Below are 17,272 nucleotides of genomic sequence, written 5' to 3'. Positions count from 1 at the left end.
ACAACTTCCGTTGTCGAGATAAGCATATGATTCAAACGTTTCCTCCCCGTTGGATAATTGAACAAGTAAGAAAGCAACATGACCTGTGCCATGCAGTTGAACCGATTTGACTGTTGATGAGGGTTTCATTGCTTAATTTTTTCCGTTAAAGCTTTCATGAAGCATTGTGTGGTGCTTTTTGCCGCAATCTGCAGAGCGGCAAACATATTTTGATGTGCATTGTTGCACAGGGTGAATACCAAAACAGTTGAAGCACAAATTTAGTTTTCTCACACGTTCTCATCTCTCGAGTAGCGAAAGGTCAGGGAAATGAGAACATTTGTACAAAAACTGACAGCTACCGTTGTTTGGACAAACGACACATTTCGCAGAGCTTGGTTGAAAGCTAAGCGATGATTGTGTGCGTTGACCCTGGTGTGATCCGTTAGACGGACGATTGCATTGGTTTTGCAGATTCGCTTGCTTCCAAAGGCCAAAGATTGTTACAGGTCTTTGAATGATTGTTTGAAATAAGAGCTGATGCCGAAGAAGTGGGTAGATCTCTGCAAGCCTTCGCGTAAATTAAAAGCCAATCCAAAAGCTCTTTCAGAGATTGTCGAAGCAAACTTCTTTCCAAAAGGTGTACTCAATTCCAAGCGGACTGGTGTTGGAAGCTTGTTCAAGGCTTGATTGACATTTTTCGTGGAATGTATGTCATGGTTGAATCCAAGTTGCTGGAAAGTGTCTATAAGGGTTTTAAAAAAAGCATATAACTGCGTGTAACTGTCTGGTATTGTCAGATTAGGGGTCTAAAGTTGGCCATTTTTTTTGAAGAAGGCATTGACAATTCTGTTCGGGTTGTCGAAATGTTCTTCGAGACGTGCTAAATCAGGTGCGTACAGATTGCTTCTCCAATCAGGAGCGATTGCAAATTAATCATTTTTTCTGCAGAGGACATTGAAGAACAATCAATTGTTGCTTGAAATACGATGAACCACTTCAACCAAAATAATGGATCGCCATCAAGTTTTGTTGCCTCTAGCTTTGAAACCCATTTCTGAAAACAAGAAAATATTGAGGTAGGAGTCTGTGGTGCCATACCAACTGTTCGAAAGTAAAAAACGATTGCGAAGTTGGGAGCGGCGGATACAAAGAGGAAGTTTGGGCCGCCTGATGAAAAATCTTAATGATGAAAATAAGCCATCGTTTGCTGCGAAAGCGGTTTTGAAACCACCGAGGGAAACTCCAAATAAGGAATTGTTGATGGTGGTGGTGCTTAATACGTCAGCAGATGTGGTGGTGAGTTGTTTCGTCAAGTTTGCCGGCGGCAAAATGGGGCCTGAATCTCCCATTAAGCTACTGGGTGCAGCTTTCTTAGGGTATGATTCACTGTAAGAATTGTATTCAGCAGGTGCTGAGAAAATATTGGTCGATAAGGATAGGTAAGTGTGAGTTTCATATCTGCTGTTGTCAAAGGTCACCTTAGGGATGTCATTTCTTTGGCTGCTTTGTTGTGCGGACACATGATCTTTTTTGTTTTTTCGGTATGCGGAAGTAGTCTTCCGTATCTTGAATTTAAGTCGCCTTAAATGCGAGCATAGAGCTTTAGCGTCAGACAATGATGTTTTGTTTAAAAGTTCTTGAATTGTAAAGTCGTACTTCTCCTGAAGCTCCTTGATTTCAAGTAGAGTTTCCTCAACTGTTTCTGAGTCCTCGCCGCAGTCAATGCCGCATGTAATAAATTCGATGCATGACTCAATTTCAATTTAGTACATCAACTTTAAGTTGGTCAGAGGTTTAAATGAGGATCTTCAGAGACCTGCTCGTGACTTTTGGGGTTTTCATCTGAGTACTGTGTCTGCGAATATCAGGACATCAATGTTTGGTTGTTACTTCCTGTAGATTTTCCAGCTCTAGTAAAAACCATTGAATTTTACCGGTCTAACAAAGACTGCCTCCTTCTTCGAAGCGCTATGAAACTATGTCTGCAATTCTGTTAGGACGTGCAAAACCTAATTGGAAAACCCACCTAAAACCTACTAGATACCTACCTGAAATCTAACCAAATTGGAAATTTACCTGAAAAACAAACCTAGTTGAATACCTAAAATCTACCAAATACCTACCTAGACCAACCCGCAACCTACCTGAAACCTATTTAATAATCTACCTGATACCACCACAGAAACTTAATTGAAAACCTAGCAAAATACCTAACTGTTCGAAAGTAAAAAACGATTGCGAAGTTGGGAGTGGCGGATACAAAGAGGAAGTTTGGGCCGCCTGATGAAAAATCTTAATGATGAAAATAAGCCATCGTTTGCTGCGAAAGCGGTTTTGAAACCACCGAGGGAAACTCCAAATAAGGAATTGTTGATGGTGGTGGTGCTTAATAAGTCAGCAGATGTGGTGGTGAGTTGTTTCGTCAAGTTTGCCGGCGGCAAAATGGGGCCTGAATCTCCCATTAAGCTACTGGGTGCAGCTTTCTTAGGGTATGATTCACTGTAAGAATTGTATTCAGCAGGTGCTGAGAAAATATTGGTCGATAAGGATAGGTAAGTGTGAGTTTTATATCTGCTGTTGTCAAAGGTCACCTTAGGGATGTCATTTCTTTGGCTGCTTTGTTGTGCGGACACATGTTCTTTTTTGTTTTTTCGGTATGCGGAAGTAGTCTTCCGTATCTTGAATTTAAGTCGCCTTAAATGCGAGCATAGAGCTTTAGCGTCAGACAATGATGTTTTGTTTAAAAGTTCTTGAATTGTAAAGTCGTACTTCTCCTGAAGCTCCTTGATTTCAAGTAGAGTTTCCTCAACTGTTTCTGAGTCCTCGCCGCAGTCAATGCCGCATGTAATAAATTCGATGCATGACTGAATTTCAATTTCGTACATCAACTTTAAGTTGGTCAGAGGTTTAAATGAGGATCTTCAGAGAACTGCTCGTGACTTTTGGGGTTTTCATCTGAGTACTGTGTCTGCGAATATCAGGACATCAATGTTTGGTTGTTACTTCCTGTAGATTTTCCAGCTCTAGTAAAAACCATTGAATTTTACCGGTCTAACAAAGACTGCCTCCTTCTTCGAAGCGCTATGAAACTATGTCTGCAATTCTGTTAGGACGTGCAAAACCTAATTGGAAAACCCACCTAAAACCTACTAGATACCTACCTGAAATCTAACCAAATTGGAAATTTACCTGAAAAACAAACCTAGTTGAATACCTAAAATCTACCAAATACCTACCTAGACCTACCCGCAACCTACCTGAAACCTATTTAATAATCTACCTGATACCACCACAGAAACTTAATTGAAAACCTAGCAAAATACCTAAAAAGCTATTTGCCCAACTGTAACCTAGCTGCAACCTACCTGATACTTATTCAATAACCTACCAGATACCACTGAAACCTAACTGATACCACCCGAGAAGCCTATTTGAGAACCTAGCTGAATACCTTAAAACTTACCATATACCTACCTGGACCTACCAACAACCTACCTGATACCCAATCAATAATCCGCCGGATACCAATGAAAACTATCTGATACCATCAGAGAAAGCTACCTGAAAAACCGAAACCTACCTGAAAACCCTATCCATTCCCACTCCGCATAACATTTGGAAAAAATATTTAGTTCAGAATAAGGTTGTTGTTTTTCCTGAAATAAAACAAAGAGAATGCTGTTGAAAAACTTGTTCCGTACGCTCGTGTGTGTTACATTCGTTTGGTAAGGAAGATTACAGCGCTCGGTCGGAATTACAGGAAAACTCAAGAATTAACATTGTTGAATCATCAAAATTTTGTCAGTAAATTTCTTTCATATCCGGAAAAAAATCTCAGGTCGCGAGAAAGGGGTGAATAACGGGCGAAAAAATAACGGCGAAAGATAAATTGTAATAATGAAATAAGAGAGCCCGGTTAAACTTATGAAGCTCGTCTCGTGATGAAATGGGTGTTCTCTCGGGTGTTGGATGGGGTGGGATTGGTCTTTGCTAAAATCTTCCAGACGGAAAATTTAAATCCTTTGTCTATTTCGTTGGACGCCAGAATGTCAAATTGACCTCCTTAAGTTTACTCAGAAAATCATTTTGCTTATTTGAAATATTATTGGATGATACAAGCGTTTAAGATAAATAAATCAGTTCTTAGTTTTTTCTACTTTTGCCTGTTGGATCTGGACTGTTTTTCTTTGATTCCTTTTGGTTTGTCACTTCTTCTCTTAACCAATGAAGGTCTGTTTCCGGCAAAGTTCCATAATAGTGCATAGAGGTTCTCTAATGAATTGGTCATCAATGATGACAACATATACCACTGTTAAGATTTAAAGTAAAAAATGACACCCGTTTTGGCGGACTTATCACTTGACTTTGTATTAAATGGCCGCCATTTGAGTTCAGCTGCTTGAAATTGTGATTGAGAGAGAATTTTAGATCACGCGAAACGCAAAAAGTCAAGGGCGTAAAAAAGTCAGGCTAGTCGACTCGCATAAGTAAACATTAACTTGGAGTGCATAAATGACAAATGTTGAATTTTCTATTCCCGGCTCGATTTATTAAAGCGAAAAGGATGTAAGAGTAGAGGGCAATGGCGCGACTTTTAAAAAAATTCTTCTCAAAATTCATACATCATTTTGAGGGGTAAAACGATGTGCGGAGGAGAGTAATGGTAGGAATTTCGGGATGAATTTGATATAAGACAATAATGGGGCAAAAACAATGTCAGAATAGGGGTTATTTAAAGAAAAACATGTACTAGTGGAAGGGATAATAGGGAGCGAAAGATATAAGATTGGCTAAGAAAAGTCCCCTTATTCCATCCCCCTTCTTGCGTCGTTTTGGGATAAATGTTTGTGAGGGGGGGGGGGTAATTTCTAAAAAAAAACCCTGTCATCCACCTCCCTCCATTCCCCCATTACCCCTTTTCTTACATCGTTTTGGGGGAATTTCGACATGAGCGCATTACTTAATTAATTTCAGCGCTTTTCAGGGCAGAACTATGAATAGTTTTTGAGCAGAATTTTCCAAAATTTCCTTGATCCGGGATTTAAGACACATACTTGGGATCAATCAGGTGTGGAATGAAGTCCACAGTTCCATATGTGGTCTGTGGGTCCTCGTCTGTTGACTTGGCCTCGTGTCTGAACTGGGAAAAGAGACACTCGTACATGAAGATACCATTTCCCAGCACTATCACTGCGGGTGACTCGTAGTTTTCAACCTAAATTATAATCATGGTTCGTCGTTGCCTCTCTGGACTCCACTCCAATCATCTTTTGCATCTTTTGGGTTGACATTCGGAGACGTAGAAATGTCTACGCTGAGCCTGGGTACCCAGCTAACCAAACTCGCATTTTTAACTTTTAAAATTCACTTAACATTTTTCAAAAATCCATTCTTTTAAACCTGATTCTTTAAAACCTCTATGAGCTTCATTTTTGTCTTCTTTGCTTGTTTTCGTTAACAACTTATGGCTTCATAGAAATTTTTACAATGAGGCTAATCAATGTTCCTCTACTGGAAATTTTTCAATTGTCTACAAGTTTTATTACAAAAAATTAAGTTTTACAAGTTTTATTACATAAATTAGCAAATTATCGCTATTACAACGATAGGGCTTACATCTCGGAAACTATCCAATTAACCACGAAATTCCAGTTAGTCGACTTTCCTTTTTCGGATGCGCACCTTCAGCGTTGAATAATGGCGTGTCACTGCGTGAGTGTTTGAACTTGTTGCCTCAGCAATATTGTTCTTTTGTGCAGATTACGGAAAACTGTCTATAGGTGACAGTTAATGTGCTTGCTCACAACTTTTCTTCACCTTTTTATAGGACAAACATATTCAAAGATTCTAAAGCATCAATAAAAATCACAGCAGCATTCCTTTGTTAAATCGCAAGAACTCCTGGATTTTTCCAGTGATTTTTTCTGTCCATATTCTTAATGATACTGGGTATTCCTTTTAGAAAACAAGAAATTACATGGTCCTTACAGTGATCTAACTTGCAAGTGAACTGAAATGGTTTAACTTTTTAGTGGGATATGACATGAGCAAGAAAATTTTCAAAAAAATTAAAAGCTGGTGATGAGAAAATGATCTGAATTCTCTAAATGCTGAGGCAAGGTGATGATTTTGTCAAGACAATGAGTAATCTTCTCACGAATTTGAGAAGCCGACCCTAAGACGTTCATTACCACGGTATGCTTTTCGCAGCAACATGATTTTTCCTTCATGATTTTTCCATCATTTTCCCAATTCTTGCACTTGGGGCCTTAACAACCATTCTGAATCGATAAATGGGTGGACACAAATAAAAAAAAAACACAGCAGACCTAGAACTTTCTACAATGAAGAATTTTCATTGACTAAACAAAAAACTAGACCTAGAATGGACCATGAGTCAATTCGGAAAACCATTTCTAAAAAAATCAGATCAAAAACAAAAAAAAAGAAAAACAATGTCAAAATACAGCTCGCGAGAACAAAAAACCACTAGCAAAAATGTAAATTTGATTCTAACAAAAAACTAGGCCTAGAATAAACTATGAACGGATTGGGAAAACCAGTTAGAAATCCGATCCAAAAAATCGAAAGAACAGTAAACATCGAAGTGAAAACGCCGCATGTGAACGAAAAACCATTGCGAGAAAGCGATTTTTTCTTCAAACACCGTTTTCTCACTCCTCTTTAAAATTAGAGCGGAAAAATTTAACTCCGCAAAACCACTCGCTTTTTCGCTCCATATCCTGTTTCGGCGTGACCAAAATCACTACTCTAATTTGACTTCAACAATCATGAAAATGTGAGAACAGACTAAAAAAAAGACAGCGCCCCAATACAATTCAAGTTCTTTGAATTGTAACAATAGAAGTGAACAAGCTAAAAGCTGGGCTGTCAGTCTCATTATAGGAATAGATTTTGATAGTAAAAAATCGTACCTCACTGAACACAAAAAGAGACTCAACATTGAAAAAGTTGAATTTCCTTCCAATTTTACTTTAGAAAAACGGTAGTCAAAAATCCCAAATAAAATTTTTATTCAAGATGTCTTAAAATAAGATTAATCAAAGTTAACGAAAAACACAATTAAAACTTCATATCATTAACTGCTCTCACATTATTCATCGCCATAAAAATATATCGACTTTTGTTTTAAGAAAACAATTAAGGATCATAAAACAAAATTAACAACAAATGCAGGCAACAATCATAATTCACAACAATTTTTTGAGAACAAAGGCAAGACAATTTGGTTCACAGGCAAGAAAATATCTAACAATCAGCTGATTTGATTAATTGGAGAAAATTACGAGTCAGATAAAAATATGTGGGACCAATCGTTAAAAAGCCTAAGCGAAAGTTAAACAAAAACAACTAAAAAAACAGGCAAAATCCTGAAAAAAATCAATCAACTTTATTCAGAACAGAACAAAATAACTTTCAAAAATAACTCTAACACAGCTAGAAATTAAAGTAAAACGATTAATTAGATCTTAACCTGACTAATGACGGAGCCATTCTGACTTATCAAAAGCCATAGTACTTGATGCAACAATAATAAAAAACTACAAGAACGGGAAAAAATCTTTAAAAGTTCAAGGAAACAAATGGACTCTGAAAAACCATAACATGCTTTTTGAGGGGCTTAAACAACTGTAACTGTGCATTAATAGAATACAAGTATCACTTTTTTTACTCAACTATGACCTTAAAACAGCTGAAAACAGAAAACAAATTACCGCACGTGAACAATAATTCGCTCTTAAAAAACAAAAATCTGTTCAAACAACAATTTCTCATTTTACTTCAGAAGCTGTTTGAAACAATTTCAGACGTTGGAACTAAATATTTTTGTCTTTTTCTATGCCACCTCGACTAAAATCACTACTCCTCTCGAACTTCTCATTACGAAAAAAGTAGAAAAATGTGTGAAGACATCCTAAAAGAGATAATGCAGCAATACAATTCAAATTCTCTGAGTTGCAAAAAAACCAAAGAAGTCCAATAATATCTTGCTATCTCAGCTATTATTAAAATTTCAATACATAGCCAGCAAATTGGCGATCGATCAGCGAAAAATACAGTGTCGTAAAATATTGTTAAGCCATAAAAAGAGCTAAGTTGATGCTGATGCAATCTACAAAAAATGTTTCAACTCGAATGCATTTGTTGATTTAATTCTATTCAAGAAAATCATATACCTAATTCATCCCCCTTGCAAGGCCCAACTTATAACCACATGCACTCTACATGTGTTCTTCAATGCCCCTGAAGGGATTCAGAGATAACCTCAGAGGACTTCATTATCAGTGCCCAAACATTTACAGAGCGAAGGAATTCATTGTCATTTGTGATCAAAAACTAATCATGCAATTCGTAATGAGTGAAACAAATGAACGTCACGTACATGAAATATATTTAAAATACAGCATAAAAAGATTATCAAAACTGCGATTCCCAACTTTGCAACAAAAAATATCAAACGAAAAGTGAGCGTTAAAGGACAAAATGTTACCTGACATTTACACTTTACTCCCTTACTTCAAGTATTTATTCATCTGTTTAGTTCAAAGAAAACTCGAAAACTTACAGGAGAACTAAAAAATTGAAATCTGATAAGAAAATTTGCAAAGTCCCAAATATTGCTCCTAAACAAAAAATCTAAACATGATTTGTAACTTTTTTCTTCAATTGACAGCTGATGGAAAGATTGAAGAATCAGTAAACGACGCACTAATAAAAGACAAAACAACCGTTCTCAAAAATTTAAAAACAATTTGTTCAATTGGGGCCTCAAAAAAATTTCAGGATCTATGAAAGAAATGAACTCAACAAAGGTTCTTAGAGACGCCCTAGCACTCTTTCACTCATGCCTAACAGAAAAACCGATAATGCAAAACAAATCACTTAGAATGAAGTATGAACAATAACTTTTCTACTTTTTCTCTGTTTTTGAATTTTTCCACGAGCTCGGCATACGCACTTAATTTTCATGCGGAACATTTCTTGTCTTAGAGGCTCTACACCGATTTAAAAACATTAACATGGTAGATTGGTAGGAAATAGCCGCAATAGCTTTGTACATAACTTCTGCAGCCTCAAAAAGATAGAAACAGACTGAAAAAGATAATTTTTTTTAATTAATTGCTCAGATGTTACATTCTGATTAAAAATCTATATAAGTTAATGCTGCTTATATTAGCTGCTCTCAAGTAAGCTTCCGTTAGACAGACACACACAATTGACCTTATCTAAAGTAAAGAAAAATTAAATAGCTAGAGAAAAAATCAATTTTGAGAGTGAGGTGAGTCAAGTGTGACCAAAGAATTATTCACAAGAATGTACAAACTCGCTATCCTAAGAGTAAAAATTGGCGTCACTTACGCAGTTCACTCAAAAATAACTGAATAAAATGAATAATTAAAAACCAGATTTAAAGAGAGCGTGTTCTCGTACGGTGGAAACAAAAACCCTGACAGCGGAAAAAAACTTATCAGGACAGGTTCCGAATTAAAATCCAAAAAATTGGATAACAAATACTCGACAATCCAACATGTTCTTCGAAATCATATTACCGTACAGTCAAGATCGGGAACAAAAACATCTGAAGAAGAAACAATTTTCATTTCTTTTCTTTCAGAAAATTGGTAGTGTCATTAAATCCGCTAACAAGCTAAAATACAATTCACGAACAAGGTAGACCGGTTTTGACAAAAACCAATCAAAACAGAAGTGGTAAGATAGCTTTTGAAACAGTATCTTAAAAGCCACTAAAACGCACACCAAAACACCTGAACCGCATTAAGCTGTCACCCATTAGGAGTAACATAACGCCAATGAGACCTCTCACTGTTGAAAGAGTAAACGAAAAGACCCAAAATCAAAAACGCATTAATATTGTGTGAAAACAAGTAGGGTCACACTCATTAAAACTAAAAGTTCTAAACTGAAATCAAAAATCAGCCTCTGTTACGTTTAATCATGGGGAATCATCCTTTCAGATCGTCATTAATATGAACGAGTTACAAGTAAAAAGAAAACAAAAAGGAACAAAAATCCTTATTGTAATGAAGCAAACATCGTCAGTGAGAGAAATTAATGGAAGTGCACCATAAAAGTAAAATCAAATCATTTTATCATACGAGAAAGCCAAGAAACTTTTCAACAATCACATTTAGAGCCAACCGAACAAATCAAACAGAAAAACGGCTAAAATCAAAAACAAAACTAAACAAAAACAAAAATGAAATTTAATGAAACCAATTAGATAAAAAGCCACAAAATTTAGTAGCTTAGTAGATATCTATACAAACACTTAAATCAATTCTCTTATTCCTCATTAGAAAGGTAATAAGACCTGTCACTATAAAGCCCAAGCAAAAGGATATCAAAAGAACAACAAATAAGGTCAGAAGCCCTATATTCACTAACGTTTTACAAAAACAAATTATGTCCAAGTCACATATATCATTAGCTGTCAACTATTACCCCTTTTATTATTCTGAATAAATTCACTGATAGTTCATTCGAAACACGAAAGACCTGTCATTATTGAGCTCATGAAGCAGGTCAGCAAAGAAACAAAAATTACGGTCAAAAGTGAAAAACTCAAAATCAATTTATGAAGAGAATATCTAAAAAAAACAACATATACGGTCCAAACTCAAAAATAGATACCCTAAGTATTATTAAAAAAAGACTAACGGCAACCGAAACCATTAATTACTGTCATTTCCGTCTCCATTAAAAACCGAAAGGACTTGTCATTAAAGAAATTCAATGACAGAACAACAAAAAGAACAATATATGTGGGCAAATATGAACAAAAAATCACTCATACTTCTGAAAACAAGTATTGGTCAATGCCAATAGCCGTGCACGAATTTGAAAAATGATTACTGGCTCCTTGAGATTAAATAAATTTGAATAAGGAGCAGAAATTTTTGACTAATCCAATTACAATCTCCAGAAAATTTTCATTGCCACCCATAGATCATAAACAACAAATGATAAACTTTCAAATGAATTGAAAATGCAAATTCTATTCAAAAGATGTTTTTTGAATATCTTTATTGATTGATTGATTTATTTAAATTCAGATGGTAGACGATACAGAGTACTTTATACAGAGTATTAAATTTAATCATTTTACCACCTTGGAGACCATACGAGTCAAAAGACTCTACAAGAGGGGCCAGAGAAAAAGAACGTGCAATACCTAATAAAACATACCGAAAACATCTTTATTATCCAAATAATATGCCCTAAATTTAGTTCGAATCAAAAAATTTTCTTTTTTAGCTACTTGTTTGGGTAATAGACTTTCTTTAGCAAGATAGTTGAACATTTTTATTATTGAAAATCTCAAGGATTTCTTCTGAGTCTGTGTTTTGACTTTTGGCAAAGGGATGAGTGACTTAATGGACGCCCGCGTGTTTGGTCTGTTACTGTCAACATCAAGAAAATTCAAAAGAGAAACTTTTGCAATCTGATTCAGGATCTCTTTTAAAAGAGCATCAAAATATAAATCAAAAACTGACAGCACGCTGTAACCCTTGAAAAGATAGCATACATGGTCTCCTCTCTTCTTGAAAAAGATAGTATTTAAAATGCGTTTTTGTAGACAAAAAATAGAACTGAGTTTTGTTTTTTTTTCGCCGAACCGTAAGCTAAAATTCCATACGATATCATTGGTTTGGCATAACTATTATACATTTGTAATAGAAAAATTTTCGAGAGAGAGTTTCTTGCTCGGAACAGCATTCCGTTGAATTTTGCTAACTTTTTTTCAACATGTTCAATGTGTAGATCAAAATTGAGATGCTTATCTATGAACAATCCTAGATATTTGAACGAAACCACTTCTTCAAGAACTTCGCCTAATAGCAGATTTTTTGATTTTTGTAGATTCCGGCCAAAACCTACAATTTTACATTTCTTACTCTTTAGGACAAGTTTTTTTCTTGAACACAAATTTTCAATCTTTTTCAAGTCATTATTGAGCTTTTCCTCAATTTCCGAGTTTTTGCCTGATGTTAAAATTGTTGTATCGTCTGCAAAAAGTACTAATTTTGAACTATCTTGAACAATCTGAGGCAGATCATTGATAAACAAAAGAAACAGCAACGGACCCAAAATTGATCCTTATGGAACACCTACATTAATTTCCAGTTTTTTCGGTTTTGTTTTCTATCTGACAGGAATGAAGCAATGAGTGTATTAATTTTTCCTCGAAAGCCTAAATTTTGTAATATTTTCATAAGAAGTGAATGATCAATTGTGTCAAATGCCTTTTGAAAGTCAATGAAGCAAGCGAAACCCATTTTTTGTGATTCAATAACATTTCGCATCAGTTCTGTAACTGATGCGATAGCGCGCGCGCATGAGCGTTTTTGCCGGAATCCGAACCGTTCGTCTGAAAAAAGTTGATGTTTTTCGAGGAATTCAACCATCCTTGTATTCAAGAGTTTTTCAAACACTTTGCTTAGGGATGACAAAAGACTAATTGGTCGATAGTTTGAAGGGTTTTCAAAATTTCCATTTTTATGTAGAGGAATTACCTTAGCTGTTTTAAGACAAACCGGAAAAAATCCTTCTTGAATGCTCCTATTTATCAGTTTAGCCACATGATAGCTGACAACTGAAGCTACTAGTTTTAAAAGTTTGTTACTGATCCCATCATGACCCGCTGTTCTTTTGTTTTCTAATGATCTTATTATATTTAAAATTTCCTTAGTGTCAACGGGAAATAAGGAAAAAGTTTTGTCGTGACAGGGTAAACCTGGCTCACTTTCTACATTTTGAAAATTTGTGTTACTCACTTTCTTCCCCACGTTGATAAAAAAGTGATTAAATTCTTCCACATCAATATCTATGACTGATTTTTTCCTTTGCCCTAGGAATTCCTTGAGCAATTTAAATTTTTGAGCTGGGCTACCTGACAACGTCAGTTTTTGATCATAGTGCTGTTTTCAATCATTTCGCACTTCATTTGTTACTAAATTACGTAATTGCTTGAAACGGATTTCGTTTTTACTATTTGGGTGAGATATGAGTGTATCATGAGCACGATCTCTTTTGCTAATAGGATTCTTTAACCTGTTTGTCATCCAACTGTTTTTGAAGATTTTATTGTTCGTAATTGGACATTTATCATCGAAAACTTGTAGAATGATTGAACTTAGTTCACACCAAGAACTTTCAAGATCATAATCATTCATCTTGTTTAATCTATGTTGGAGAATGAAGAGGAAGTTCAAATAATTCTGTTCATTCTCAAAAAATTTAAAGTTACGACTGTAATAAAATTCATTAGATTGAGAGCTAGAGACTGAAAATTCAAACTCAAAAAGTAGAGCGTAATGATCGCTGAAAGTCCATTTCAGGGTTGATACTTCTTTCGATTGTTGCGACAAAATATGATCGATACATTTGCTCGTGAACTTAGTTACTCTTGTGCTTTCTGCGTTTTGCATTTCATTGTTAAATGAATTGATCAAGTTTTTGTACTGTTGATCATATGTATCAAAGATATCAATATTAAAGTCACCACAAATAATAGTTTCTACTTTCATCGCTTTCATGGTTAGAAGTAGGTGCTCCAGATTTCCTTCAAAAAAGAAAGTGGATATTATATTAGCTTACAATCATCTCGTACAAAAAAGCCAACGCCTCCTCCTCTTTTGTCGTTTCTATTTTTTACTATAATTGTTTGATACCCTGTTATGAAATACATGTCTATTGGATCGTTATCAGTGAGCCAGGTTTCGCATACAGCTATTACAGCTGGTTTGGTTTCGAGGGTTTCTAGTTGACAGCAAAGTTGGTCATGATGGGATCTTAAGGATTGCACGTTTATAAACAAAAGCGATTTCAAATGTTTATCCATTTCCAAGTGATAGATGATTGTCCAATTACTTGATAATAAAACTGTTACGAAAACACGAAGTCGAAAGGGAGTGTACACTGCGTCTGATTTTCAACAGGTTGTGTTAAACGCCCATTTTCAGTTTTCAAAAACAATTTTACCCTACAGTTGTAGTTCGTGGTGACCAAATCCAGTTCCTTAGCGCGTTTTTGAATGGCCAAATCATGTTGGGGGAGACGTTCTTTCATATATACGGGTTTACCATTTAGAGGGTTCCTAAAATTTGCGAGCATTGGTCGACGATTGTATAGTTCAATTTTATCGTTGTAGTAAATAAATTTGACAATTACCGCAGGGGGAGGAGTTACCTTTCCAATTACCCAAGGGGTGGCAGGCTTTGATTGCGTCCGGAGTCATGGAATAATTCAAACATTTATTAAAGAAAAATAGAATTTGATCCGTTCTGTTGGCGTTACCAGGTTGCAAAGGGGGGTTATTTATAATGATTGTGTCTTTCGAACTATACCGCTCCAATTGAATCACTCTGGATTCCAGTTCGGTAACTTGGTTTGTCAGAGAAACTATTTGGTCGTCTTTTTCAATAAGTTTTTTATGGAAATAAGTAAGAATGTTTCGCATTTTTTCGTCAGTAATAGAACAAATTTCAGGTTCGAACGCGAATTTGGCCATGATTTTTACGTAAGCAGTGCAATAGTTTCAATTCAGTTCATGAATATGTAAGCGACTGTTCTCGAACGTTGCTCTTTTTTGCTCTTTAATGACTTTTTGATATCAATATCCTCAAAACTATTCCTTTGTCTCTAGAAACTATCCAGTAACCTACATTCAAGCAAAATGACGTCCTAGGAATCTAAAACCTCACATAAAAGACGTTGAAAAGAGGGTAAAATACAAAACTATGAAAACGGCTGAAATGATTACTAACGCCAAATATTATCTCCTAAGCGTTAAACCAAACATGGAACAATTTATCCATCAACAACTTATGTCATTGAGCAGAATTTGAGAATTTGTCCGAAGTTGATGTAAGATGACAGTGCAATGCATATTTCATGTTTTGTGCATTTGCAAAATTTAAAAATTATTTACCCCAAATTTTCAGTCATTTTTCTTCAATAGCTAAGACTTCTCCTTAAAACAAATAATATGTCGCTTAATATTTTCCCAATTTTCATCAGAACTCTTGCCCTGGATAACAACGCGGATTTTAGAAAAGATGCAAAGGATAGAAACAATAAAACATTGTACAACTGCTTAAAGAGTTTAAAGACGTCTAATAGGGACATTTGACAACCTTACATCGTCAAGTGTCATTCGCTGCAAAAATTGCTTTTGTCTTATATCCAATACCCTGTTCACTCCACTAATTTAAAAGTAAAATCTTCGAATCTCAAGACATTCCTTCCTGTCGCAAAAATCGAATCACCAGACTCTTATAACTACGCTCAACGTACAGCTTTGCAGCTATAATCCAAAAGACAACTAACTGTTTTTACAAATCGGACCTAGCTTTCCTCAATTTGACTCACCTTTCTAGCTTTGTTCACGTTCAAATAAGTCTCAAGGGCGATGTTGAGATCACGCATGGACATGAATGACGAAATAACACAGAGGGTCATAGCGGTCAAGGTGACTATAACTGAACAGAGCAGAAAAGATACTCTTAATAGCCATTTGAGAGCTAAGAAATAGTCGTTTGACTTCTTGCTTTTTTTCTTCGTCTTCGTCGTCGATTTTACGACATTATCTTCTGATTTAGTGGATTGTTCTAAGACACCCTCGCCTTCTGAATCTTTTTGAGGTTTCTTCATTTCGCAAAGAGCAGCTAATTTGCGCAGGTTTTTCGTCTTTATTTTTGTTACGGGATTGTGCTATTCGAAATTTCCATTGTGGTGTCACAGATCTTAACTTTCTTAAACTTTAATAATCAGAGAATTTGAGCTGTGACGAGGTAAAATAACCAAACAGCAAAAAAAATGTGCTGACATAAGCAATTTAATCCAGTTCATCCACACGTTTCAATGGAAACAAATCAGTTAAGTATCATAAACTTTATGTGCACAGATTCACATGCTAGCGATTTTCACTGAGTTGTAAAAAGACCCAAGCAAAAGTCGTACAAAAGGTAACTTTGTAATTTCCCATGATTTTCATGAGTCATGAGTCCTACCAGCATTTATGCAGCTTTGTGAAGTTTAAGTCGAAGTTTGATCAGAACATACCGCTCAAAAAGATATCACGAAATACTGCAGTTTAAAGTATCGCGGTTCAAAAAAAATGTCGATTATAAATCATCGTACAGTATTGCTGTTTAAAGTTTAATGCAATAATGCGGACAACAAAGCAATAATTGCGTTAAAATTTTGACAGGAGCTTTTGGACCGTTTTTCCAAGATTTTACATGAGGAATCAAATTAGAATTTTCAGCATCAATAAATAAATGAAGTGACATGTTATAAAAATCCCGCCTATAAAATGTACAAAAATTAACAACACCAAAATCAGCAAAAAATACAAAATGATTATCTGTAATTGCTTAGTTTCAATCCAGCCGTGATGAAAAATTTTAGTTTGAGAGCTATGGATAATTAATTAAACACTGGTTTATTTTTCATCAATTTCATTTCAATTTTCAGCTGTTTCCGGTCGTATTGCGTTACTGTGCTTTCAACTCAAGATATGTGAGCAAATGATATTAATGCCGATTTTATGTAAAAAATGAAACAAGAAGCGCTTTTCCGGAGACGCCAAAAGCGAACTGTTGTTCAATTACATCGTTTGCTACATAAGATTTAATCGAAAGTTTGTTTTTTATTTGTGGTTTTATTACCAGTCGAATTCGTTTCATTTTTGGGACCTATTTTAAGTCTCTCTTGCCTTTTTGTTTTCGAACAATTCTCTTGTTGGATTTTCGCATTCACGTACCTGCCGGTACAGAATAACTCTTGCACATTTTGAGCTGCAGTAAAAATTGAGCCAATCACTAGACAGGATTGTGAATTTTTCTCTGACATTTTGATTACTTTAAAACTAAAGAAAACAAAAGAAACAACAAATGTCGTGAAACTAATTTTTGCACCTGTCGCCTCTCTGCAAGTTCTCACCAGATTATCAGGCTGGCACTAAATAAAATTTGAAAGATTTGAGAAACATGTAATTGTCCTCATGGAAAATATTGAAATCGTAAGTTTAGTGAAGCCGAAGTTTACGGGCCTTACATGAAAAAAGATTATATTTGACAACATTGTTAATCTTCATCACAAACGAAATTGCTCAAAGAGCCAGAAGAAGTGAAGATTCTTCTCAAAGAGTCAACTTTTTGGCAATTAAAAAACTTGCTGACGTATACATAAACAAACAAGACGTCTCGTCTCCTGGGAGAGCGTGCGTAGCAAAGATAGTCCC

The 17,272-nt window shown here is 35.5% G+C and overlaps 1 protein-coding gene across 2 annotated transcripts in view; it reads right to left on the bottom strand.

Annotated features, from left to right (window-relative positions):
• The window catches only part of LOC142336057 (uncharacterized), a 42,656-nt gene extending 25,777 nt beyond the window's left edge, over positions 1-16,879 (bottom strand). The window contains exons 1-2 of one of the 2 annotated variants that reach the window (XM_075384552.1): positions 15,397-16,879; positions 5,037-5,197 (exon numbers count right to left, since the gene is read on the bottom strand). In XM_075384552.1, coding sequence (XP_075240667.1) covers positions 5,037-5,197; positions 15,397-15,678 — 443 coding nt within the window. In that variant the 5' untranslated portion in view covers positions 15,679-16,879. Of the gene's footprint in view, positions 1-5,036; positions 5,198-5,598; positions 5,852-15,396 lie in introns of those variants that run through there. The other variant, XM_075384553.1, reaches the window with a different exon arrangement.
• Between the last annotated feature and the right edge of the window lie 393 nt (positions 16,880-17,272).

The sequence above is a fragment of the Convolutriloba macropyga genome, chromosome 3 (assembly GCF_964194025.1).
Source record: "Convolutriloba macropyga chromosome 3, txConMacr16.3, whole genome shotgun sequence".
NCBI lineage: Eukaryota > Metazoa > Xenacoelomorpha > Acoela > Convolutidae > Convolutriloba > Convolutriloba macropyga.
This window is presented reverse-complemented; position numbering and strand designations above follow the sequence as displayed.